This window comes from Typopeltis vanoorti, chromosome 21 (genome assembly GCF_054136105.1).
Source record: "Typopeltis vanoorti isolate ZY-2024b chromosome 21, IOZ_Tvanoo_1.0, whole genome shotgun sequence".
In the NCBI taxonomy this organism is placed as follows: domain Eukaryota; kingdom Metazoa; phylum Arthropoda; class Arachnida; order Uropygi; family Thelyphonidae; genus Typopeltis; species Typopeltis vanoorti.
Window position 1 is genome coordinate 108,622,901 of NC_143569.1, and position 27,614 is coordinate 108,650,514.

At 37.1% G+C, this 27,614-nt stretch overlaps 1 protein-coding gene across 3 annotated transcripts in view; it reads left to right on the forward strand.

Annotated features, from left to right (window-relative positions):
- The window catches only part of LOC150095180 (calcineurin-binding protein cabin-1-like), a 1,028,489-nt gene that overhangs the window by 921,612 nt on the left and 79,263 nt on the right, over window positions 1-27,614 (forward strand). For all 3 annotated transcript variants that reach the window (XR_016550194.1, XM_090411711.1, XM_090411712.1), the window contains exon 41: window positions 5,735-5,806. Coding sequence is in view for 2 of the 3 variants with exons in the window: in XM_090411711.1 (XP_090267837.1) it covers window positions 5,735-5,806 (72 nt within the window). In the remaining variant the exon portion in view is untranslated. The remainder of the gene's footprint in view (window positions 1-5,734; window positions 5,807-27,614) is intronic.

Below are 27,614 nucleotides of genomic sequence, written 5' to 3' on the forward strand. Positions count from 1 at the left end.
GTGGTACAACACCAGGGCAAAAATTTACTACAGATAGTGTTCTGGAACTTTTCACATGACTAGGATATGCTTGTATATAAAAATACAACTACATCCATAAAATCAGAAGTAAATATGAAATGCCTTATATAAAAAAAAGAAAACAGAAAGTTAGCCAGATGGATACTATTCCACCTGCAACTATTTACAGCAGCAATAAAACAATATCTAAAAATTTGGAATTAAAAATAGATAAATTATGATAAATGGAAAGTAGGTAAATCACCTACAGTTTGCTGATGACATTATCCTTTTAGGCAATTCATAAATTATCAATGAATTGAATGAGGAAGTAAAGAGAAATGATTAAACATAAACAAACGCTAAATAAAAATAATATATAAAAAATACATAACCATAAAAGCCAGTACAAACGAAACACTGTGAAATTGATATATGGGTCAAACTTTGTTGTAACAAAGTTTGACCCATGAACACAGAAATAACAAGACCACAGCTATAATGAACAAAAGGCCATAATGATTTTTATTTACACATATTCCAATACAATTGCTTTTCTCATTGCTATTCATGCTATTCCAATACAGCCACTTTTATAATGAGTGTACTATGTGAATATACTGTACAAATTTTAGTAACTATGCAAACATTCTTAACTGCTTTGGTAGTTCTTAGAATTGACAAATATGAAAGGAATGACTTAGCTTTTATAGCCACTGCATTGGATAACTGGCCAGCTTATAACCTAATCTTTTGTCCTTTGGCACCATCCCTACACTACTTACCCCTCCAGTCCTCTTTCAGCACTATAATTTTAAAATCTTTTAAAAACAAATCTTCCCTCAGAAACATGTCTACTAAAAGAAAGTGTCTCTGGTTTGCAAAAAAGATGAAATTATTCATGAGATAGAACATGATGGGAAAAATGTTGGAAGTGTGTTATCGGCATTGCAGAAGAAGAACAATGCTTACGTATTACAAGCTTATAAAGTCAATGAAGCAATGGTTCACTACACAAAGAAGTCACTACACTTGAAGTCTCAAGTGGAAAAATTAGCTAAACAATTTTAATGTGCTGATTTTGTATGTAACAATGGTTGACTGGATAATTGAAATTGTGTTTATTACTAATTAGTATTGTTTTTAGTTACAGAGAAATAAACTGCATTTATTATAAAAGTGTGTAGTTTTAAAATTATGGACTAATAAAATCTGTTTAATATTAAGTATATTGTAGTTTATACAAGCATATTCATACAGATAATGTCTAGGTATGTGGTGATATTTTGTTCCTCTCTAATACTTGTGTTTTTTCTAATGTATTTTTTATGAAATTATTGAGAATTTAAAAAAAAAATAGGCAGTAGATTTAACTCATCACTGATATAATGAGTAATGGGAGGAAAATTTGTCGGTGTCTTGGTGGTCGTTATAACTAAGTTCAACTGTAGATACTTTGCATGTTTACACAGGGCAAAAGATAACAGTCGAGGGTGGCTGTGAGAAGGAAGAACCAATTCAACTTGGTTGGGTAGCCTTTGGAAAACACTATGAAACAATCAAAGGGAACATTCCAATGTGCCTTGAAATAAAAATATTTGACAGTTGTATATTTCCATTTGATATATATTAGGTATAAAACATGGTCTTTAACTAAAAAAAATTGACTGAAAAGTTCAGACTACCAAGAGGAAAATGGAAAGATCACTAAGTCATGATCTTTCTGTTTCACAATAGAAAGTGCAATACTTGGATGAGAGACAACAGGCATTAAAAGATCCAAGTGGACAGGTTATACTTTAAATATCTTAATTAGTATGACCTCAAAAATGGACAAAGATGATATCTACATGATACCTCCAGAGATGGAAATAGAGCAATGGGAGGATGAGATTAAAGCAATAATTGAAACTCTATGGAATAGAAAAGCTCAAGATAGCAGAATGAGTACTCTGAGGAGGCTTTCGTCAAATAGTGAAAAGAAAATGGCTGAAGAAGACGACGACTTCAGTGGGCTGCATTCAGCCTTCTTATGCACAAATTTGGTACATGGGTTTTGCAGAGATAAAAAGTTCAAAGAAGAGCTTCTAAGTTAGTGTTTTGGGTCTCTAGATTTGTTGGGTATGTAACAATTCTTGATAAGATTTGCATTATTTTAAAAACTTTTTTTTAAAAAAAAAAGAGAAAGAAATGCTGTTACTGCTGAAAATGTGAAAGATCTGATTTCATATTGATATTATCTGATATTATGTTGGTGGGATTATGCTTGAAGAAACTGATGAGGCTAGGGATCTTGGAGTGTTAGTAGATATGAAGTTCACAAGGCCTTGATAACACCTATATTGGAGAGAGTGTAAGGGAGAGTGTTAAAAATGATATCAGGATTATGGAATACTGATTATGAAGACAGATTAAGATTTGTAGACTGCAAACACTAGCAAACAGGAGAAATAGGAGTGATATGATTAAGACTTACAAACTTCTGAAAGGATCATACAGGATTTCAATTTATGGAGGGTGTGGAAAGGACAAAAGGGCATCCTTGGAAGCTGAGAATGAATCCCACTAAGAAGAGGGGTGAGGGCTAGATTTTTTTCTCATAGGGTGGTGTGTTATTGGAATGGATTGCCATTGGATGTGAGTGCAAGCAGTGTGAATGAATTCAAGAACAAGTATGATAGTTGGTGCATGTAGTATGAGGTCCCTTGATGAGTCACTGACTCCCTGGAGGTCTCTCTTAATAATAATAAGTTATTTGTATCCAATAATGATATCCCATCTGTGAAGCAACGGGGTGCAATATTTATTTTGGTATTTTAAATGAAGGTGGTTTAGTTCGTATCCTAGCAAGGTGAGGATACCAGACAACACACATGCAGTAAGCAGTTAACTAAGTATCTCATATAACTGAATTATAAATTTTCAAATTTGTAATTCTGTTTTCTGATTCTATTATTCACCACTACAGGCATTATATTCATTACATATTGTGTTGATAGCCTGCCTTTTTATTTGTTTTGTGTTTGGAATCAAATAACAGATCTTGGAGAAATTAGTGAGGGACCGTATACAGCATTGGGCAGATGAGGGTAATGTTATCTGTGAGAGTCAACATAGATTTGTGAAGGGGCGCTCTTGTTTAATAATATGCTAGCCTTTTATAATAAAGTTACAAGAGCAGTAGATGAGTGAAATGCATATTCTGCCATTTTCTTGGATTTAGCGAAGGCATTTGACCAGGTGCCACATGATAAGCTGATATTTAAGTTGCAGCACATTGGTCTGGATGTCAGGTTGGTCAACTGGATTCAGGATTGGCTGTCCAGTAGGTATCAGAGAGTTGTGTATGGTGGCGCAGTTTCAATGAGGCAGAGGGTTACAAGTGGGATCCCACAGGGCTCAGTCCTGGAACTTATATTGTTTAACCTTTATAATCAATGACATTGTCAGTGGATTGCAATGGGATATTCAGTTGTTTCTGGATGATGTGAAGCTGGGAAGGATTATTAATAATAGTACAGATGCGGTAGCCCTGCAAGAGGATTTGAATAAGATAGACAGATGGGCAAATGAATGGGGGAGCTTCAGTTTAATGCAGCAAAATGTAAAGTCTTGGAGTTTGGGACACATCAATGGGATGCTGCATACTCTATTGGAGGAAATATACTGGAGGAAGTAAGGGAGACAAGAGATCTGGGGGTTGATGATTGATAGAAACCTGAAATTTAGGGAACATATTGCAAAGGTGGTGAAGGTAACACAGAAGATTGCTGCTATTATTAGAAAGACACTGACCTGCAGAGATAAGAGGGTTATCATTCCGTTGTATAAGTCTCTGATCAGACCACACTTAGACTATTGTTCACAGATTTGATCCCCAGGATTTGAAGGGGATAAATTAACTGTGGAAAGGGTACAAAGGCAGATAACAAAGATGGTTTCAGGACGGTCCAATGTTAGTTATGAGGATCGGCTGAAAGAATGTGGACTGCAGAGTTTGATAGATAGAAGAAGGAGAGGCGATATGATTGACACTTTTAAACTGTTGATAGGTGATCACAGGGTTGATATTGGGGCGTTCTTTCACTTGGTTGAACAGCAAGAAGGAGTCATGACAAGGGGCCATCCCTGAAAGTTATAAAAGGAAACTGTGAGAAAGAGGGTGAGGAGTGGTTTCTTTGCATGGAGGGTGGGTGAACCACAGAATGCATTGCCTGATAAGAGTGGTGAGAGCGAGAATGGTCAATGAGTTTAAGGAATGGTATGATGGACTTTGTGTTTCCTAGGAGGGACCTCCCACGATGAGGCTTGATAGACTTTGTGTTTCCTAGGAAGGACCTCCTGTGATGAGACTTTTGACTCCATGGAGGCCTGAATACTAATAATAACTGATGATTTCAACTCTTCATTTTTTTTTTTTTGCATGATTTGTTTTTTATTTCCATCTCATTCAATCATGTTGTTAGAGATGCTCCAGTTAAACTGTATTTCAATAAGTTCAAAGACACAAAAACTGATATGAAATATGTTTGTTTCTTTTAAGCATTTTGATGTTGGATATAATGCTACTCTCTTTTCATTTGAAATTAGAATCTGCCCATCTTTCATTTTCAGGGAGATTACAATGTGGATAAATGATACTACTATAAAAATTCTTTGAAAACAGCCAGTTATATGGCCTATTTATATCTACTGAAACTTTCATGTTCATGCCTCTATTTTCACATGTAAAAATAATATATTTCTTTAGGGTGCCGAGAAATAACAAATGTTAGTCAAACATTGCTGCTTGTTTTTATTTATTTTGTTATTTTTTATGTTGTCTGCTTTACTCTTGTGTTTTAAAAGATTTTGATATGGTTTAAACCTTTCATGGCTTTAAATAAAGAGTAGTATATTTTCTAGATGGATTTAGACTTCTCATGGCTATAAATAAAGAATAATAGGTTTTTTTTCTAGGTAACAAACTTCTGTGGCATCACAGATGTTGAAATAATTCGTGAAATGATTTTTTGTGTCAAGTTTAATTTTGCAGATTTTTGGGACCTTTTCAGTCTACACATTTTCTGCTATCTAGATAGCAGAAAATGTGTAGACTTACCCTTCATTCTCAAAGCATTATTTCAATTTTCCTTATCAATATAAATAAAATAGCTTTAAGTATTTTACATCTCTACTCTGAAACAGTTACAGGTATCATTCATATGGAATAAATATATTCTAATACCTAAGAGGAAAGAAGAAAAGAACTATTATTTCATTTATTTTGAATTAAAATTTTTGCTGTCTAGATATATCCCTTCATTCTCAAAGCATTATTTCAATTTTCCTTATCAATATAAATAAAATAGCTTTAAGTATTTTACATCGTTATTCTGAAACACTATCACAATCACAAACATCCATGGCCAGGGCAGGATTCGAACCTGCAGCTTTTTGGCTGGAGTGATTGGCCGAGTGGTTAGCGTATCCACTCTCCAGCCAAAAGGCTGCAGGTTCGAATCCTGCTCTGGCCATGGATGTTTGTGATTGTCTGTGAAAAATGCTGGTGGTGGTGGTAGTTGATGGATTGAGTGGTGAAGACAGAGTTGCAGAATAGGTGCCCTCCCTCGATGAGTCTTTGGAGGTGCCATGTAATAATAATAATAATTATTCATGAAAAGCTTCAGCACCATTGATCGTTTTTTATGGAAACATTTTATGTTAATGCTTTATTCTATTACTCTGTTCATAGGTGGATGCCCATCCATCAGTTCTGGAACAGGCAACCAGATTTTGTCAGTTTCATCTAGGAAAATGCAGTCAGGTGAGATATATTTCATCATTTGATTGAATAGCTACTTCTGTTTTGAAATGCATTGTTTCTAAAACACTTATTAGTAAATCGGTGTTTTAGAAAAATATGGAATGACAAAATAACACGAAAATGAAGTTATAATAAATCAGTCATTCATAATTCAGAAGTACAAAACTGTTTTAGCAGACTTATTATTTTTGATTGCATATATTTGACTTGTAAAACATTGCTGATGTAATAAAAAATAATTCCTTATCATCATTTCTTTAGATATATCTTTAAGAAATATTATAACAATCCAATGCGATTATTGATTGCACTTCTAGTTTCATTCAAATTATTTTTGTATTTGCTATATTGTTAATACAGTCAGTCATTGAATGTTGTTCATATAATGCCATCCTAACTATAATGTCTATCAGTTACTTTTCAGGACACCTTCAGAAAGAGATTTATGGTAATAATATGTAATAATATAGTAAGAATAACAGTTTTGTAGGAAGATAGTGGGGGAGCAGCAGATTGAAAGCTGTCTAATGTGACATAAAAAAACTGTTACAACAAAATATATAGTTTGTTACTGCTTGGGCTGGAGCCTCCATAGCTCAGTCAGTATAGACGAAGCCCTTTGGTCGGAAAGACTTGGGTTTGATTCCCATCAGTGATGTGAGGAACCTTAATTTGGTCTCTTTCGACTAAAGATGAGTTAGCTGGTCTCATACAGATGTAGGGGGTGTTTTTCACCCATAAGCTTGGGTTTTTTGTCCCCCAGAACAGGCACACACCAGCCCCCATGAATACACATGGATTATGGTCATGAATACATCCCAGCCATATGCCGGTCCTGAGCCTGGATAAAAATTAATGGGGGGGGGGGCAATTATGAACTACTCCTCTCTCTCTCTCTCTCTCACCAGGAATACTCTGTGGGCAATGCCTACAAAGCCACCTACGGTCGGAAATGACTGAAAGGGAAAATCAGTCAATTACTGCTTGGGCTTGTGGGAGAAGGGGTGGGAACAAAATGAGATGAGATAATGTCAGCAAATTAGCTCATTGAGCAAGCAGGATGAGTAATCATCATCATCATCATCAAATATCTGATATGTATCCTCAAGAGATCTTCCTATTGATAATTTTCCTCCATATTAATCTGTTTATTATCTGTCAAGACTCTGATATTATCAGATCTTATATTTTTGTCTTATAAGGCATGTTTTCTTGTATCAGTCCACCTAGATATTAATCTTCTTCTGGATATTTTACCTGCCATCCTAGCAAAGAACATTTGTTTTCCTAACCTTTTCTCACCCATCCTGTTTAACTGACCATATCACCCAAAATTAGCTCTGATATGCTAAAAATATCAAGCTCTTTCTGAATTACCAATATTGATGCCATCCATTCACTCCCTTAATCTTTCTCAGAACTATCAGTTCACTCCCTTAATCTTTCTCAGAACTGTCAGTTCTGTAATCTCCAGTCTTAATAAACTGTGAAATATGAGAAGAGGCTGGAACTGAAATCCAAGGAGAATCCCAAGGAGTTCTTTTGCTATGTGATGAGTAGATGGAAAAATGATAATGGACAGATTACCTTACTGGGTGTAGATGGGAATTGAGAGTGATCAAAGCAGGTGACATAGTTCAGCTATTTAATGATCACTTTATCATCATCATTAAATTCCTGACATGTATCCTCAAGGGGTGTACAGGATATGATAGTAGTACAACATGAAAAACTTATATCATTACTAACTTCTTATCTACAATTTTCCTCCAAATCAATCTGTTACCTGTCAAGACTCCAACATTATTAGTTCTTATATTTCTGTCTTCTAAGGCACTTTTTACTGTATCAATCCACTTATATCTTAGTCTTCCTCTGGGTCTTTTTCCTGCCAACATGGCAGAGAACAATTGTTTTGCTAACCTTTCCTCTCCCATTCTGTTTAAGTGACCATACCACCTGAGATTAGCTGTGCTAACGCATTCCTGGATACTAACAATGTCAAGTTCTTTCGTAATATCCTCATTTTTTAACATGATATTGCTGTTGATGCCATCTGTTCACTCCCCTAGCCTTTCTCAGGATTCTCATATCTGCAGTCTCTAGTCTTTGGTCAAGTGTTTTATTTCTAACAACCCAGCTTTCAGATCCATAAGTTAAAATTGGTTTGAACACTGTCTTGTATATAACTATTGTAATTTAGTGTTTTGGCTGATTTTTTTCTTATTCCATATAAATTTATTCAGTCGACTTCCTTCCATATCTACTTTGTTAATTCTCTGGTCTATTTCCATATTTAATTTACCATCTTCATTAAAAATCATGCCCAAGTAGCAAAAATGTTTTACTTGTTCTATATTTGACTTCTAGGAAGAGGATAAAGAGTTGAGGTGAGAGAGGGCATTCCTGCATTACACCTTTCTCGACTCTGAAATTCGTGGTTTTAATGTTGTTTGTTTTAACAAAAGCTTTGGTGTCTCCATAATAATTTGTAATAAATGTTAAAATATCAGAATCCATTTTTACGTTTTTTAGGATAGTAATCAATTTGTTTCTATTAACTGAATCAAAGGCTTGCTTAAAATCTATAAAACAACAGTATATGGATAGGTTGCATTCCCAATATTTTTCTGCTCTATTATTAATGGCGAAGATATGGTCTATAGTGGATCTATGTGGCCTGAATCCTGCTTGGTTTTCCTGTATGGTTTTTTCTGTAAGCACCTGTGTTCTCTTTTGTATAATTCAAATGAATAGTTTATAACTATGACTTAAAAGTGTTATGGGTCTATAATTTTCACATATTCTTTTGTCTCCTTTTTTGTGAATTGGTATTAATAATTCCTGTTTTCCAGTCAGTTGGAATTACTCCAGTATAAAGAATTTGATTGAATAAATTCATTAAGAAATTAATGGCTTCCTTGCCACCATATTTCCATAGTTCTATAGCTATTTCATCTTTACCCGTAGCTTTTGAAAGTTTCATTTGGTTTATTGCATTTATAATTTCTGCCGAGGTTATGGGTGGTGCCTTTTCATATATCATCTTTTCTGTTATACTTTCCTCCTCCTGTTCTTTTTGAAATAATGTTTGATAGTAGTCCTTCCAAATTATTTTAATATTTTGTATTGACCCAGTTTCTAGATTGTTTTTATCTTTCATTGTTAATGATTTATCTTTATAGATCTTAGTTAATTCGTTGATAATTTTGTATACTTTTTATTATCATTTCTTTTATTAGCTTCTTCGCAGAGTTTTGCTTTTTCCTCCAACCAGTTATTTTTGGCAGATATGCACATTTTATCAATTTTGTTTTTAAGATTTTTATAATGTTGTTTATTTTCTTCTGTATTTTTTATATTTAATATATGCTTTGTTGTTCTTTTTTCTTCTAAAGTATTTAGAATTTCAGTATCCATTCATGATTTGGTCTTGATGTTGTACCAAGTATGTTTCTTGCAGTACTTGTAACAATTTTTTTACCTTGGGTCCATGTCTTTTCTATATTGTCATAGGATAATCTTCTAAACTCGTTTTCTATTAGTGTCTGATAATTATCTTGCATAGATTTCTCTTTCGGTTTAGACAGGTCCACTTTGTTGATAGGAGCTTGTGATTTACGATACTTGAATTTTAGTTTAATTTTTGCTGCTAGCAATTCATGGTCAGTGTCAAAGTCTGGAGTTTTTAAAGTTCTAACATTTTGCACTGATGATTTCCAATTGCATTTGATTAGAATGTAATCAATACAGTTCTTTGTTGTACCATCTGGTGAGGTCCATGTGTATTTGTGGGAAGGTCTATGGGGGAAAAAGGGTGTTACAGATAAATAGATTATTTGCTTTACAAAATTCTAATATTCTTTCACCTCTTTCATTTCTGTTATCAACTCCGAACCGGCCCATAACATCCTCCATGCCTGGGTTGAACTTCCCAATTTTGGCATTAAAATCTCCCATCACTTATTAATATATCTTTCTTATTGGTCTTGTCTATTAGATCTTGCAACTTATCATAAAAGGTATCGATTTCTTCATCTTCATGCGACTGGTCGGGGGCATAGATTTGAATAATTGTAAAGTGAACATTTTTTTCTTTACCTTTTAATCTGATAGCGATCATTCTTGGGCCATGTGGTTCTATGGCCATGATTGCATTTTGTAGACTATTATTCACTATGATGGCGACTCCTTCTCTATGTATATTGTCCTCTCTGCCTGAGTAGAATAGTTTTCCTGAATTTAGATTTATAACTCCTTCTCCTGTCCAATGGGTTTCAGCTAAACCTAAAATGTCCCATTTAATCCTAGCAAGTTCTTTTTCCATCAAAATTTATTTTCCCAGGTTTTAACAGTGTCCTTATATTTAAGGTTAAGAGATGCGAAATTCTATTGGCTGACCACATACTAAATTTCTCGACTGCTCCCTGTAATCTAAGATCAGTCGCGTCGATTTCCTCGGACCCAGTAACATTCTCTTGACACAGTGGAGACTCCTGATTCATAGGGTTGAATGGCAGAATAACGCAGCCGGCTTACCACTCCTCTGCTGCATCCTTTGGTCCACGACTCCTTATTCTCTATTTGGAGCAACCCGTTGGGGTTTCCCTCATCCGCCATCTGAGGGATGCACCTGGTAGGAGTCAGGTCTCCCCCAGGGCTCTCATATTACCACTATATATAAAAAGAGAAATAAAGCTGATTGTGAGAATTACAGAGGTATTTCTCTACTGAGTGTTCCTGGTAAGATTTATGCAATGTACTTGAGAAACAGTTGTAAAGGATAGTGTAAGGGAAGCATGGTGAAGAACGTGCTGGATTCAGGCCAAAAATAGAGGTTGTCAGGATCAGATTTTCACGTTATCACAAATATTATTATTATTATTATTATTATTCAGGCCTCCATGGAGTCAAAAGACTCATCGTGGGAGGTGCTAGGAAACACAAAGATTATCATCCACTCATTGTCCATTCTTGCTCTCACTACTTTATCTGGCAATGCATTCTATGGTTCAACCACCCTCTATGCAAAGAAACCACTCCTCACCATTTTGATAACAGCTTCCTTTTGCAACTTCCAGGGATGGTCCCTTGACATCACTCCTTTCCTCTCTTCCACCAAGCAAAAGAACTCCCCAGTGTCAACCCTGTAACTACCTCACAACAGTTTAAAAGTCTCAATCATATCACCTCTCCTTCTATCTACCAAAAACTCTGCAGTGTACATTCCCTCAGCCAATCCTCATAACTAACATTGTACAGTCCTGAAATCATCTTTGATATCATCCTCTGTATCCTTTCCACAATTAATTTATCCCCTTCAAATCCTAAAATTATTCCACTGCATATACGTCTCTGGCTTCACATTATAGGCCAATCTGTATATCTGGAGTTGTGGTGAAGGTACTAGAGAGATTGGTGAGAAAGTAGGATACAGAAATGGGTTGATAACAGCAGTATTCTCTGTGGTCATCAGCATGGGTTTCTTAAAGGGAAATCATGTTTCAATAAATTACTTATGTACTTTAACAAGGTGACACATACCTTTGAAAGGGGAGATACATATACAGTGGTGTACTTGGTTTTTGCAAAAACTTTTGATAGACTGCCACATGACAAGCTGTTAAATAAATTGAAACAGATGGGACTGGATAACAGACTATTGAAGTCTGTTATCTGAATTTCTGAAAATACAACTTTCTGAAGTATCAGAAAGTTGTATTTTCAGGTACGGTATCCTGAAAGAGGAAAGACGCTAGTGGTTTGTAGGGTGAGTTTTGGGACTCGTTGTTCACTTTGTATGATAATGATATTGGGATGGGCTTAACTTGTGATATGCAGCTGTTTGTAGATGATGCAAAATTGGGGAGAGAGCAGTGCAGAGTTAAGCAGATGTTATGGCCTTATAGGAGACTTGAATAGATTACATGAATGGACAGGTAATTGTAACTGTCAGTTCATTGTTGCATAGTGTAACATTTTGAAATTTCGGAAGCAATGATGGGATGCAAAGTATACACTCAATGTGAAAACTTTAAAGGAAGTAGAGGAGATGAGACAAGGGGCCACATTGCACAATTGTGAAGACATCACATCAGATAATGGCAATGATGCTGAGGACCCTCCATATCATTGCCATGAATAAAATCTGTCATAGATTTTGTTGGCAGGTTTGAATAGTGACGAGGATATGTAGAAAAGTGTCCAGAGAAGATTCACAAATGTGGCCAGTGGTCTTTGAAAAGTGTAGTATGAGGACAGATTCAGAGAATGTAAACTGCAAAGCCTTGTGAATTGGAGGATGGTGGGGTGAGGTATGATCGAGACATATAAACTAGTCAGGGGGCTTTTATCAGGTTGACATGGAAGAGATTTTTCATAGAATAGAAGAGGGGACATAGAACGTGGCCAAGCGAAACTGTATGAGGAGTGTGTGAGTAGAGGAGTGATGAGCAGATTTTTTGCATGGAGAGTGGTTGGTGAGTGGAATGCATTGACTGTGTGTGTTGTGAATGTAAACATATTGAATCAGTTTAAAGCTCAGTTGGATGAGTGTAGTGTGTGTACCTCCCACGATGAGTCTCTGACTCCATGCAGGTCAGATGTAAATAATAATATTAGAATAGAACTTTCCATTGTTAGCATTCAGAAATATGTTAGTAGAGCTTATGTGAGATGGTATGGTCACTTAAACAGAATGTAGAGAAAAGATTAGCAAAACACATCCAATGAATGACCAAGAACTAGGTGGATTGATACAATAAAATGTGCCTTAGAAGAATAAATATAAGATCTGATAATGTGAGAGGCTTGACAGATAATAGATTAATTTGGAGAAAAATTGTTCATTGGAAGCTAATACTGGTGTTTTTCGTGTAGCCTCTATTATGCAATGGATGAACAGTGGAACTTTGCACCCTTCGATTGTTAAAGACCTGGGTGCGGTTCTTGTCATGACAAGGGGAATCCTGATATGGCAGTTTTTCATCCTGCATACAAACAAATCGGCCTTCAGAACACACGCAATTTACAAACAAAAAATCTACTGTTGTTGTTGGTGGTGGTGGTGATGATGGACAGTATGTGTTGTTGATGATAGTAGTGTCATAGTAGTAGAAGTAATTAAATGGTTTCAGTCAAATGGAGGATGTCATGTTCAGATTTTCACTTTAAGACAAATAACTGTGAAATCATGGGAATATAACAAGGACCGTTATTGAATATTTAGAACTACAGAAGGAAAAATGACAAGTTGCCAAGATAAAAGGTGTTCAAAACATTACAGTTATATGGTGTAAATGAGATATTATATCAAGCAGTACTTAGTCTATATTTGCGTTGTTAGTTGAAGGAAGTACAAGAAGATAGTTTGCTGTGAAATCAAGTGTGAAGCTAGTGTGTACATTATTATTATTATTATTATTATTATTGCGGGCAACTCCAGGAGTCGACAGACTCATCGAGGAAGGCCCTAACATCATGTCATGAACAATTATTCGACATTCACACAGTATCTGCCATACCGCGCCTTGAACTCATTCACGGTCATAGCACCCACAACAGATTCAGGCGGCTTATTCCACTCATTCACTACTCTCCAAATAAAAAAGCTCTAACACCCCTGCTAACCACATTCTTACCCAGCTTCCATGTATGGCCCCTAGTTCTCCCACCACCACCAGTCATTCTCAAAAATATCTTCTGGATTAATCTTATAGAAACCCTTCAGTAATTTCAATGTCTCAATCATATCACCCCTTTTTTGCCTATCAACCAATTTTTGCAAACCACAAATCTTCAACCTGTTCTCATAAGGTTCATTCCACAGACCTGCTATCATCTTGGTCACTCGTCTCTGGATCCTCTCCACCCCTCCCCATCAAGAAGAAATCCTGGCGCCCATATCTGGGCACAATAGTCTAGATGGGGTCTTATCAAGGCACGATATTGAGGAACAATAACTTGTTTGTCTCTGCTTGTTAAAGTATTTTTCAGCAACCAAGTGATTTGATGAGCTGATTTAGCCACTTTTGCAATGTGCCCCCTAAACTTCAACTCCCTATCCACCAACACTCCCAAATCCCTGGCCTCATCAAGATTCAACTCCTGAATAAACCACTCTCTGGTATCTCTCCATCAACCACCCTCTTATCCATCTCACCAACCCTATATCCATTCCCATCTGCTCCAGTTTACTGATTAAAGTTCCATGTGATATCCTGTCAAAGGCCTTGGCAAGGTCCAGTAGAATCACTATAAACCCATTACCTTTATCCAGTTCAGCCATCACTGTGTTATAAAACGTGAGCAAGTTACTGAGGCATGATCTACCCTTCACAAAACCAAGTTGTCCCCCATACAATATCCCATTTTTATCATTCCAATCCTTTATTATTTTCTTGACTAATTTCTCCAAGACCTTGACAACGATTCCTGATATGCTAATCGGTCGGTAATTTACAACAGCAGTCTTGGAACCTCCTTTATGCAATGGAACTATTTTCCCTTCTTTCCATCCCCTCGGGACTAACCCAGACCCGAGACTCAAATTAAACAAAATGGTCAAGGTAATAAATTTCGTTTAATCCTATTTATTATATTCTAACCAACTGAAAAATAAAATTTCAAAATGGTCAAGGGTACTGACAATTCTTTAGCCGCTTCACATACGACATGAACTGGTATACCATCCAGTCCCACAGATGTATTGACATTGAGGTTTTGCAATAGACTACTCACCTCCGCTTCATTCAACACAATTCCCGTATAATCTATTGGTTCATTCATTTCTGTAATGTCACCAACTGGATGATATATTCTAGCAAAGTGCTCACTCAATAACTCAACTATATCAACTGATTCGGTTACCTCCCTACCATCGGCATTCTTTAAAATCATTTTGCCATATACATATTTTCTTTTACTTGCAACATATCGAAAAAACTGTTTAGGATTCTCTTTAGCCTGCATGGCCAATGTTCTTTCGTAATCCTTTTTTGCTTTTCTTACCACGCTCGTTACCCTTCTGGCCTGCACTTTATACCTATCATGTGCCTGCCGGTCACCTTTCTCCTTAAATTCCCTCCATAGTTGTTTCTTTTTTGGCAGCTCAAGCTTGATGGTGTTATTCATCCATTTAACCCCTACTTGATTTATTATTCGGACTCTAGGTATACAGTTAGCCATTGCTTCATGCAAACACTTCTTAATCGCCACCCATGCACTCTCAACTTCTAGCCCTTACAGTTGTACATGCCATGGCACTGAACCAATCAAACTCCTAAGCTTGTCATACTTACCAGCCTGTTAATTCCACATGAACCCTGTCTTAATTTTAAATTCCACACCTTTAGCCACCTCCCAAGTTAAGACCCTATGATCACTCTCACCAATTGGTAACAATGTGGTCATATTAGTTACAGCTAAATTCTCAGATGCAATTACTAGGTCAAGCACTCTCTGATCCCTAGTATTTTCCATTACATGCCATCGTGGATAGTTATCCCTTAATAACCCCATAAAATCCAATTCCTTCCTCCAGTGTGTCCTCTCCTCACTCCAATCATTGCTACCATAGTTGAAATCTCCCATAATAATTACCCTCCTTCCACTCATTTCTTCTATTTGCTTGTGCATACTATCTCCACTGTCTTTTCCATCACCTGGTCTATAGCAGCACCCAATTATATATTTTGTTCTGTTAGCCACAATTTCACACCAAATGGGCTCAAATGTGCTCTTTTCTCTATTCTGCAATTCAGCTTCTATTCTCCTTGGCTGCAGCTCATCAGCTATCATCAACAATACTCCTCCCCCCATTTTATTCTCCCTATCATTCCTGAACACATTATACCCATCACATTCAATCCCACTAGCTATATCATCTACAGTCAGTCATGTTTCCCAAATGCCAATAACCAGTGGTCTGGAAGTGCCAACCAAGGCCAAAAATTCTTCCTTCTTGTTCCTAATACTCCTAGCATTAGTGTACATGAATTGCAGACCCCCATTAGCCCCATGCCTACCTTGATGCCTTATACTAACTATCCCATTCTGATTTGTTATCCTTATTCGCTCGGGCATATTATATTCATTCATACACTCAACTGCCTCCCTAGGGGCTGCATATCTACCTCCCCCCCCTTAATAAATCTAGTTTCCCTGATTCTGCACATCCACTTTATTCAACAACACTTTTTCAAGTCTCCTTACACCAAATCAATTCAAATGCAAACCATCCATCTTATATAGATTCTTTTGCCCATCCAACTCACTCCACACATCCACAAATTCCACACCACTCATCATGCATAACCCACGCATAAAGTCATATGCAATTATGGCCCTCCTTCTAAACACTTCACTGTCATACCGCGGCAAAAGACTAATCATTCTAACTCTCTCAACCTTTTCTTTTGCTACCTCAAACAAATTATGTCTATTATTATTCGTATTCTATGTTGATTACATAATAAAGTCATTAAACAACATCATTAAACATCATATTCAGATGTTTGAAGGTCTAGTGAAAAAAGAAAATACATGTATTAATAACTAGTATGACTCCTCAAAAATTGGCACTAATATTTCAGGCTGCCCTTTATCTTATGATGAAATATCAGTATTATTCAAAGGATTTAGATTATGCAGTAGTGCCAGACACCATTCCAATCATGGACTGCATGTATAATATAATTAAAGGCCTCTTTAATAACTTGTTCATATAATTTAGTGAGGAAAATTAGATTTCGATCAGCCTGCCTGGTTGGCCAAGTGCTTAACGTATCCGCTCTCTAGCCCAGAAAGCTTGGGTTCGAATCCTGCCATGGGCATGTTGTTTATGATTGTCTGTGAAAATACTAGTAGTGGTAAGCGGCGGTAGATGCCGTTTGTGTATATGACGAAGGTAGTTGTGGTTGGTGGAGTAGTGGAGAGTTGTAGAGTATGTGCCCTCCCTCGATGAGTCTTTGGACTTCTGGAGGTGTTATGTAATAATAATAATAATAATAATAATAATATATTTTATTTAAATCAATACCTCCTGAATGTAATCCATCTAGAAAAGAATTTCAAGACTCATCTGCTCTAAAACTGCTTGGTGATTTTTATGTTTTATTGTGTTTTTTTTTTGTTTTTTTTTTTCATTGGGAAATTAGCATGTTATAGCATTAGTGTAGATTTTTGTGTTTTTAGAGTATTTAGTGACTTTATAACATTTTTTTGTGATATTGTCAGCATGGCACCAATGCAACGAACAATGACAACAAAGACCACTTTATCTGGCTATTTGAATTTTGGGGATTTTATTCAGTGCAGTGTGTGTGTGCGAAATGCATTTGTTGATAAAATTAAGGAATATGTGGAAGGAAACTGAAGAGAGAGTATGCATTAAGCATTTCAAAAGTGTCTAATGAGAACACAGCAAATACCGACAGTAAGATGGAAAATGATGTTATTAAGGTTGAACGTGTGACCATGGAAATAGAGGAGGATGAAATGGACATTAATAAAGAAATAGCAAGCACAAAATTGAAAAACCACACAAGCATCAAGTGAATAGCAGGGCTGAAAAGAGAATGAAGCAGGTGGTGTGAAGGAATAATAAAGACCAACCAAACAAACAAGAAAAACAAGTTAAGGAGAAAACTATGTAAGGAGGCTCAATGATCATGGGAGTACTTGATTAAAATGTGACAAAATCCTGTTTTCTGGGTGCAAAAATTCAAATATTAGCCATGCCAACCGGATGCAGAAAGGTAAGTTGAAGGAAATGATTATCATCGTTGTTACAAATGATTTGAGAGGAGTGAAGTATTCTATGAAGGAGAGTTGTTAGAAGAGGCAAAACTGAACAGTGAGAAGGTGAAGATTTCAAGTCTTTTACCACGCTAATTGATAGAGGCGAATTGAACAGGATGGCATTGGTAGCCAGTGAATCTATGTACAGATTCACTGGCTACCAATGTGCAGAAGGAATGATGTAGGATTTGTTGACCTGTGGTCTGTGGTTGACGGAAAGAAGGTTTTGCACAATGTTAATGGGCTGCATCTAAAATTTGGTGTTAGGTCTCTGGAGAGAACTTTGTTCACCAAGCATGCTGAAGCACAAAATCAAGAAAACTTTAGCAATTAGGATGGAAGCAAGTGGGTTTGTGTGAGGGCATCCGTGAGGGAGTGAGCGTGAGAATGATAAAATGTGGAATCTAGTCTCTCAAGCAAAAATATTGAATAGGATAGTTAATTCAGGAAATAAAGGTGGGTGGGAGACTAAAGGGATGCTGCAGTTTCTATATACGAATGCCAGAAGTATCAGGAACAAGAGGAAGGAGTTCTTGGCATTGGTTAGTGCAACCTCGGCAAACCTTATAGGCATTAGTTAGACTTGGCTAACAGCAGATGATGTAGTTACAGGGATTGAATATGAAGGGTTTCGTATTTTCAGGGAAGATAGAATGGAGGATGGAGTACTGCTGATGACAACAAATGAATTCCAGTCAAAAACTATTCATTTGAAACAATCTGGTGTGAGATTAAGGCCAGTAAGACAAAATATATAGTTGGTTGTTGCTATAGGCCAGGGAGTTCCACAAATGATTTGGAAGACCTGGTCATAGGAGCATAAGAGCTGTTCATAACTAAGGTGACCACACTACCTCCAATTGGTGAAAATGACCATGCAGTCTTGACTTGGGAGATTTTAAAACATGAGGAATATTCTGTCAAGAAGGGGGGGGGGGGGGTATGCATGGAACTACAAGGCAGCTGATTATAACAAGCTCAGGAAGAAGATTAAATCTGTGCCATGGCATAAAGGACTGCAAGTAAGGATGTTAGTAGTACATGGGATATAGTTAAGGGTCATCTATAGGAAGCAGTATTTAAATTTTATACCTAGGGTAAGGAGGATTAATCAGTAGGAATTAGATGGATGAGTAATATCATTAAGCACGAGCTGCAGAAGAAGAAAATGCTGCAGAGGGTATATAAAGAGAAAGATGACCAGCAAACTCATGAACAGTACAAGGCTCAAGAAGGAAAGATGACCAGCATGGCAAGGAAGACAATATCAGATTATGAGAAGAATCTACCCAAACAGGTTAATGGAAATCCCAAAGAGTTCTATCGTTATGTGACCAATGAGAGGAAGAATGACTGTTGAAGATTAACTTTAATGAGTTGAGTTACTGATTGACCACACTGCAAGGGTATATCATCCTAGTGAGGTTACTGCTTTAACCTATGTGACAGACACTAACTTGGGAATAGGGGTGGATGAATTGGAGGTTCTTAGGATATTGCTGAATCTCAATGTAAATCCAGCTGTGTGATTATTATTATTATTATTATTAAGGCTACATGGAGTTAAAAGACTCATCATGGGAGGCCCTTCCTAGGAAACACAATGTCTATCATACCACTCATTGAATGTTCTTGCTCACAGCTTTCTTTCATAACTTCCAGGGGTGGCCCCTTGTCATTGCTCCTTCCCGTTGTTCCACCAAGTGAAAGAACTCCCAGTGTTCAATCCTGTAACTACCTCTCAACAGTTTAAAGGTCTCAATCATATCACCTCTCCTTCTTCTATCTACCAAACTCTGCAGTCCACATTCCCTCAGCCGATCCTCATAACTAACATTGTACAGTCCTGAAATCATCTTTGTTATCTGCCTCTGTACCCTTTCAATTTCTGGTGACCAAATTTGAGAGCAGTAGTCTAAGTGTGGTCTGATCAGGGTCCTATACAAAGGAACGATAACTCTTTTATCTATGCAGCTCTGCGTCCTTTTTCAGTATTGCAGCAATCCTCTGGGTTACCTTCACTACCTTTGCAATATGTTCCCTGAATTTCAGTTTTCTATCAATCATCGTCCCCAGATTTCTTGTCTCCCCTACTTCTTCCAGTACTGCTCCTTCAATCGAGTTATGCAGCCTCCCATCAATTTATCCCAAACTTCAAGCCTTTACATTTTGCTGCATTAAACTGAAACCCCCCATTCATTTGGCATTTGACAAGGTGCTATGTGATAAGTTGATATTTAAGTTGCAATGTGGATTTAGATATCAGATTAGTGAACTGAACCAGAAATTGACTGTCCAATGGAGTGGTATTAGGGAAAAGGATGGTCACAAGTGGAGGTTCACATGTACAATAATGAGATCATTGCTATTTTACATTTATGTCCAATGATATTAGCCACATAACGAACAAATTACTTAGTATTTTCCTTGGATGGCAAGGTTACCCTCTTCTCATATTTCCATTTCTGGAATATGAGAAGAGGCTGTTTACTTTCTTAGCTTCAGACTTGTATTTTTCATGCAAATTCCCAGTTATGCTCCCCCCCTCTCCCTTTCTTTATACTTTTTCCTTAACCTCTTTTCATCTGCTGATGCTCTTTGATTTCATTTAGTCATTCACTTCACTCCAATATGTTATTTTTTGCCTTAATGTTTTCAATTTTTCATTGCTGCTGATATTTGAATATTTCTTCACTAGCTCTCATGCACTGGGTGATACATCTCCCTTCCAATTCTTCATTCACAGAATAACCCCAAGCAAATTTTTAAGATTATTATGATCACATATCTACTAATTACATGTAAATTCCTTTTTCCTTGACACTCCTGCATGGCTTTTCATCTTCCAAGTCACAATTACATTGTCTGTCTTACCAACTAGAGACAAGAATGGCATCTCAATTTAGTGAAAGCCCATCAAAAGTTACTGTTGAAAAGAAAAGTTTTATTTTTGTAGTAAAGTAGAGATTTGGATTTGCATTATCATTATTATTGTTATTAACATCTGACCTCCATTGAATCAGAGACTAATTTGTGGGAGGTACACACTATTGCACACAAACCTCATCCAACTGTGCCTTAAATTGATACCATATGTCTACATTCGCAACACACTCAGACAATGCATTTCACTCACCAGCCACTCTCCATGCAAAGAGCTCACACCCTCCTTATACAGTTTCCAGTGCTGGCCTCTTCTTGTACAGTCCCACTCTATGAAAAATTTCTTCCATGTCAACCTGGTAATAACCCGTGATTAGCTTATATGTCTCAGTCATATCCCTCTTCCTCCTATTTATGAAGCTTTGCAATTTACATTCTTTCAATCTGTCCTCATACTCCTCATTCCAAAGTTTGACTTTGGAATGAGGAGTATGAGGAGTATGATCCACATTTGTGAATCTTCTCTGGGCACTTTCAAACATATTCTCATCACCATGAAAACCTGGTGACCAAATTTGTGCACAATAATCCATATGATGCCTGATCAAGGCTTTATGCTATGGCATCTTAACTTCTTTATTTCTGCATATCAAGGCCCTCCACATCATTGCCATTATCTCATGTGATGTCTTCACAACTTGTGCAATGTGACCCCAGAATTTCAGGTCATCCTCCACCCAGATGTCTCATCTCCTCTACCTCCTTTAAAGTTTCCCCACTGAATGTATACTTTGCATCCCATTGCTGTTTACTAAATCTCAAACCTTACACTATGCAACATTGAACTGATAGTTCCACTTATCTATCCATTCATACAATCTATTTAAGCCTCCTGTAAGGCCTAACATTTGCTTAACTCTTCATTGATCCAAATTTTGCATCATCTGCAAACAGCTGGACATCATTAATTCAACCAATCCCAATATCATTAAGATACTAATTGAACAACAATGGTCCCAATATTCACCCCTGCAGTACATCACTAGTGACCTTCCTCTTTTGGGATACTGAACCCCATATACAACTTTCTGATACATATCTAGTCAATGCAGCCAGTCAATGATCCAACTCAAATATCTGTTTCAATTTATTTAGCAGCTTGTCACGTTACAATCAAAAGCCTTTGCAAAATTCAAGTACACCACTGTATATGTATCTCCCCTATCCAAGGTATTTGTTACTTTGTTGTAGTACATAAGTTAGTAAAACATGATCTTCTTTTAACAAACCCAAGCTGATAACTACAGAGAATACTGCTGTTATCAATCCATTTCTGTATCCTACTTCTTACCAATCTCTCCCGTACCTTCACCACAACTCCAGATATACAGATTGGTCTATAATTTGAAGCCACAGCCTTATCATGACCTTTATGCAGTGGAATAGTTTTACCTGCTTTCCACTCTCTTGGAACCTGTTCTGTTGTAAGATTTATTAAACACGCATGCCAGTGCTACTGCCAATTCCTGGAACATTCCCGGTGATATATCATCAAATCCTATCACTTTATTGACATCAAGGTTATTTATTTCCTCAAATACCTCCTTCTAACTCACAATTACGTCATTCCCTCCTAAGTTTTAGTGAGGGACCGTATACAGCATTGGGCAGATGAGGGTAATGTTATCTGTGAGAATCAACATGGATTTGTGAAAGGACACTCTTGTTTTAGCAATATGCTAGCCTTTTATAATAAAGTTACAAGAACATTGGATGAGGGAAAGGCATATACTGCAATTTTCTTAGACTTGGCGAAGGCATTTGACAGGGTGCCACATGATAAGTTAAGTTGCAGCACATGGGTCTGGATGTCAGATTGGTCAACTGGATTCAGGATTGGCTGTCTGATAGGTATCAGAGAGTTGTGTATGGTGGAGCAGTTTCCAGGAGGCAGAGGGTTACAAGTAGGGTCCCACAGGGCTCAGTACTAGGACATATATTGTTTAACCTTTATATCAATGACATAGCCAGTGGATTGCAGGGGGATATTCAGTTGTTTGCAGATGATGCGAAGCTGGGAAGGATTATTAGTAATAGTGCAGATGTGGTAGCCCTGCAAGAGGATTTAAATAAGCTAGATAGATGGGCAAATGAATGAGGCTGTCAGTAAATGCAGCAAATTGTAAGGTCTTGAGGTTTGGGAAACATCGATGGGATGCTGCATACTCTATGGGAGGAGTTATACTGGAGGAAGTAGGGGAGACAAGAGATCTGGGGTTGATGATTGAATGATTGATAGAAACCTGAAGTTTAGGGGACATATTGCAAAGGTGGTGAAGGTAACACAGAGGATTGCTGCTATTATGAGAAGGACACTGACCTGCAGAGATAAGAGGGTTATCATTCAGTTGTATAAGTCTCTGATCAGACCACACTTGGACTATTGTTCTCAGATTTGATCCCCAGGATTTGAAGGGGATAAATTAACTGTCAAAAGGATACAAAGACGGATGACAAAGATGGTTTCAGGACTGTACAAGGATAGTTATGAGGATCGGCTGAGAGAATGTGGACTGCAGAGTTTGGTGGATAGAAGAAAGAGAGGTGATATGATTGAGACCTTTAAACTGTTGAGAGGTGGTTACAGGGTTGACACTGGGGAGTTCTTTCGCTTGGTTGAACAGCGGGAAGGAGTGATGACAAGAGGCCATCCCTGGAAGTTACTAAAGGAAACTGTGAGCAAGAGAGTAAAGAGTGGTTTCTTTGTGTGGAGGGTGGTTAAGCCATGGAATGCATTGCCTGATGGAGTGGTGGGAGTGAGTACAGTCAGTGAGTTTAAAGAGCGGTATGATAGACTTTGTGTTTCTCAGGGGGGGGGGGACCTCCCCTCGATGAGTCTTGACAGACTTTATGTCTTAGGAAGGACCTCCCTCGAGAGTCTTTTGACTCCTTGGAGGCCTGAATAATAATAATAATAATAATGTCCTCTATACTTAAGTTCCTCATGATTTCCACCCTGATCAGGATGAAACGCCCTTATAAATTCATCACTGCATACTTCAACAGTGTCTTCTGCAGCAGTTACCATGTTACTATTTTTATCCATTAACATCATCTTACAGTGATCATTCTTCTTTCTACTTGCCACATATCTAAAACCTTTCTAAAGTTTTTCTTCACCTGATTTTCCAATTTCTGTTCATACTGCACTTTTGTTTTCCTTTTTGTTTAACTGAGTCACTCTCCTGGCTTGTTCTTTATACTCTTCATGTAACTGATTATTACTATCATATTTATCCTATACTGTCTCCAAAGTATCTTCTTCTTCATCCAGATTTCATGCTTAAACCTCTCATTCATCCATTTTACACCTACTCTATCCAGCCTTTCGGCCTTTGGAATACATTCACATATTGATGCTGTTCTTTTATTCTACTCTGCTATTCTCCTCAGCTCTGTGTTATCATATCTTGATAGTATGTATGCCCATTGTTCCTTCTTATACTTTTCTGGTGTTATAGTCTCCACCCGCAGATCTCTCACCACCCAATTCATGCTACCTCTCAGGTTATTTATACCAACCTTCATAATCACCTTCTCACTTAACTTCATTGCAGTAGTCTCATTTTGTATCATTTCTCGTGCAAGCACTTCTCTAACATTCTCTTTTGCATATCATATATCACTGAATTCCCATACATTGTACCTCTCACAGATCCATTCATTCTTTGTTCTCCTGTATCCTTCACTCACTTTCCTCTGACAAACTGCTTCCTGTTCTCTCACTTATCTACCTTCCTCTCTCATCACTTAATCCTTGCTCCTGTATTCTCTCAACTTCTTCTCATTTTCTTTCCCTGGTTCTCTCATTCTCACTCCTCTCCTCTTTCCATAACTTTTTCCCCACTCCTACTCTCATTCGCCACACATTTGTTAGACTTTCACGCCTCCTAATCTCTTCGTACATATGAATCATCTCATTTTTCATAATTTCCACTTCTCTCGGTATCGCTTTCTCTCATTTGCCATTCACTTACACAATCAACACCATCCTTCAAATTTTCTAAATCCCCAGTCCTACCTAATATTATATCCATCTTCACACCACACATACTTTTTTCCCTCATTCATCTTCTCATATGTCTTTTCCAGCACTCACTTGCTTCTGATATCACTAGTGCCACTACTAAAACTAGAAATAGTAATATTCAGATCATCCATCTCTTCCCATTATCTATGTTTTATGTGGACATGTCAAATTTTTAATTGCAAGGATGCATTCATGCCCTTGGAATATGCAAAATATAGCCTTTAAATAGCATGCAGGCTGAGTGATGTGTCAATTAACTGATGTATTATAGCTGCCAATAATGAAAGAGAATATAAGAAAAATTATTTAAATGCCAAGAAGGGTCAAAGCTGTATAACTGAGAGGAGACCTCCACATAGCCTTTAAAGGAATGCGGAGAACCGACCAGGGCGTCTGACCTAATGTCCAATCCTCACCTTCTCGTGGTGCACCCTGTTGGGTATCTACTTGGATACTGAACAAACGAGGATGGGCTGGCAATTTGGGAATTAGCCAACCAAATTATATTCTTATTGGTTAAACCAAAATAAAAAAAAATGATGGTACAACATGACAAAATTTCATGCCGGCTGGGGCGTCGCCCGGTTAAACAAGGCCCTCATTGTTTTCGCCAGGGAACCAGGGCGAACAGTGAAAACTCAACTACTGGAACAAATCTGAAAACAAACCCCAATTCAACATCACTAGAGTTAAAGATTAGTACTATCAACGTAAGAAGCCTGAATGGCAAAGAAATGGAGCTAGCTGAGGAATTAGATAAGTACCAGATTGACATAATAGGGGTGACTGAAACAAAAAAGACCAAAACTGGTCAGATCTTTCTGAGCAATAAATACAAAATGTTCTATTCAGGCAATGTCAATCAAGGAAAAGAAGGAGTAGCCATAGTATTCAACACAAAATATGAGGCTAATCTTCGTGAATGGCAGTCAGTCTCCAGTAGAGTAATGTGGGCAAATATGAGAATGGGGAATTGGACAATGAGACTTTTTTTGTGCCCATGGTCCCACAGAAGGTTCTACTAAGGTAGAAGTGGAGGAATTTCTTTATGCTTTAGAAAAAGCAACTGACACAATGAAAAATGAAAAGTTGGTCCTTGTTGGGGATCTAAATAGCAGAGTAGGAAATGACTGTGAGACATACAAAAATATTTTGGGAAAATTTGGAGAAAAGAGCGAAGATAATAATAATGACAAATATCTGTTGGATTTCTGCTCAGGACATGGACCATGTTCCAACATAAAAATGTGCACAAATTCACATGGAGAGAAGAGGCTAGGAATAAGAAAAGTCTCATTGACTATGTTATTGTTGATATTGATGTTTTCTCCCTGGTGCAGGACACCAGAGTGTACAGAGGATTTGTAATTTGAAGTGATCACTATTTAGTCTTGAGCAAGATAAAATTGAATTTCATATTGAAAAGAATAACATGTAAAAAAGTTTTGAAGTGAATAAAAGTTGAGCAGCTCTCAGATGTGAACTGTAGACTAAAATACACAAAGATTATTGAAGAAAAAATGAAAGAGTTTGAGAACAGGAATCAAACCTTGGAGATTCAGTGGCAAACTCTGAAGAAAACATTGTTTGATTCTGCCAGAGAGGCTTGTGGTGAGGTTGTCTGTAAGGATAAAAAAATCAGGACTCCCTGGTGGACACAGGAAGTTAAAGAGGCAGTGAAGGAAAAGAAGAAAGCATATCAAAAGTTCCTGTCAAATAAGTCAGCTTGTGCTCTTAGAGAATACAGAGACAAATGCAAGAATTCTAAACACTGTGTCAAACTAGCTAAACAAAAGTCATGGGAAGACTTTGGCAAGAATATAGAAAACAAATATCAATAAGGTGGCAAAATATTCTCGAGGTTGTTGAAGAAGCTTAGGAATGGAGGAAAGAGTGCTGTAAAAGGAGTTAGAGATGATAAAGGTGACATGAAAACAGGAGAAAATGATATCCTTAAAGTATGGAGTAATTACTTTGAAAAACTACTAAACGAAACAAGCAGTTATGACAGCACAGTGGTAAAAAACACTGACCAGGCATGCAGTCAGGAATACATATCCATATTTGAAGTAGAAAAAGCTATCAAAGGCTTGAAATATGGAAAGGCAGCAAGAGTAGATGACATTCGACCAGAAATGCTGAAGTATGGTGGTATAAGAGTCTTACAGTGGCTGCACTGCATAGTTCAGAAAGCCTGGGCAGAGGGACGAATTCCCGATGATTGGAGTAGAGCTCTCATAGTACCCATATATAAAAAGGGAAACAAAACCACATGTGAGAATTACAGAGGTATTTCCCTACTGAGTGTTCCTGGCAAGATCTATGCAAGTATACTTGAGAAACGGTTGAGAAGAATTGTGGAAGAAAAGCTTGGCGAAGAACAAGCTGGATTCAGGCCAAATAGAGGCTGTCAGGATCAGATCTTCACTTTACGACAAATAGTCGAGAAAGCATGGAAATAAAACAAAGATCTGTATTTAAGTTTTGTCGATTTGGAAAAGGCATATGACAAGGTGCTAAGAGAGAAGCTGTTCAATACACTACAGTTATATGGTGTCAATGGAGCATTATATCAAGCATACTTAGTCTTTATTTGAGTTGTAAGTCAGCAGTTAGAATTGAAGGAAGTACAGGAAGATGGTTTAATGTTAAATCTGGTGTGAGACAAGGATGTACATTATCCACTCTGTTATTCATTATCTATTTGGATCACATTATGAAGGAAAGTGATATTAAACATAATATCAAAATTGGAGATGTTAATGTCAGCTCTTTGCTTTATGCAGATGATGTTATACTTCTAAATAAATCCACTACAAGTCTGCAAGATTCTCTGACTAAATTGAATAGCTGTTGTAATAGATATGGTATGAAGGTCAGCAATAAAAAGACAAAGACAATGAAAATAGGCAGAATCATTGAAAATGTCAACTGTGTTGTGAATGGAGAACCTGTGGAACAAGTAAAACATTTCAGCTACTTAGGCACGATTTTTACTGAAGATGGTAAATTAAATATAGAAATAGACAACAGAAT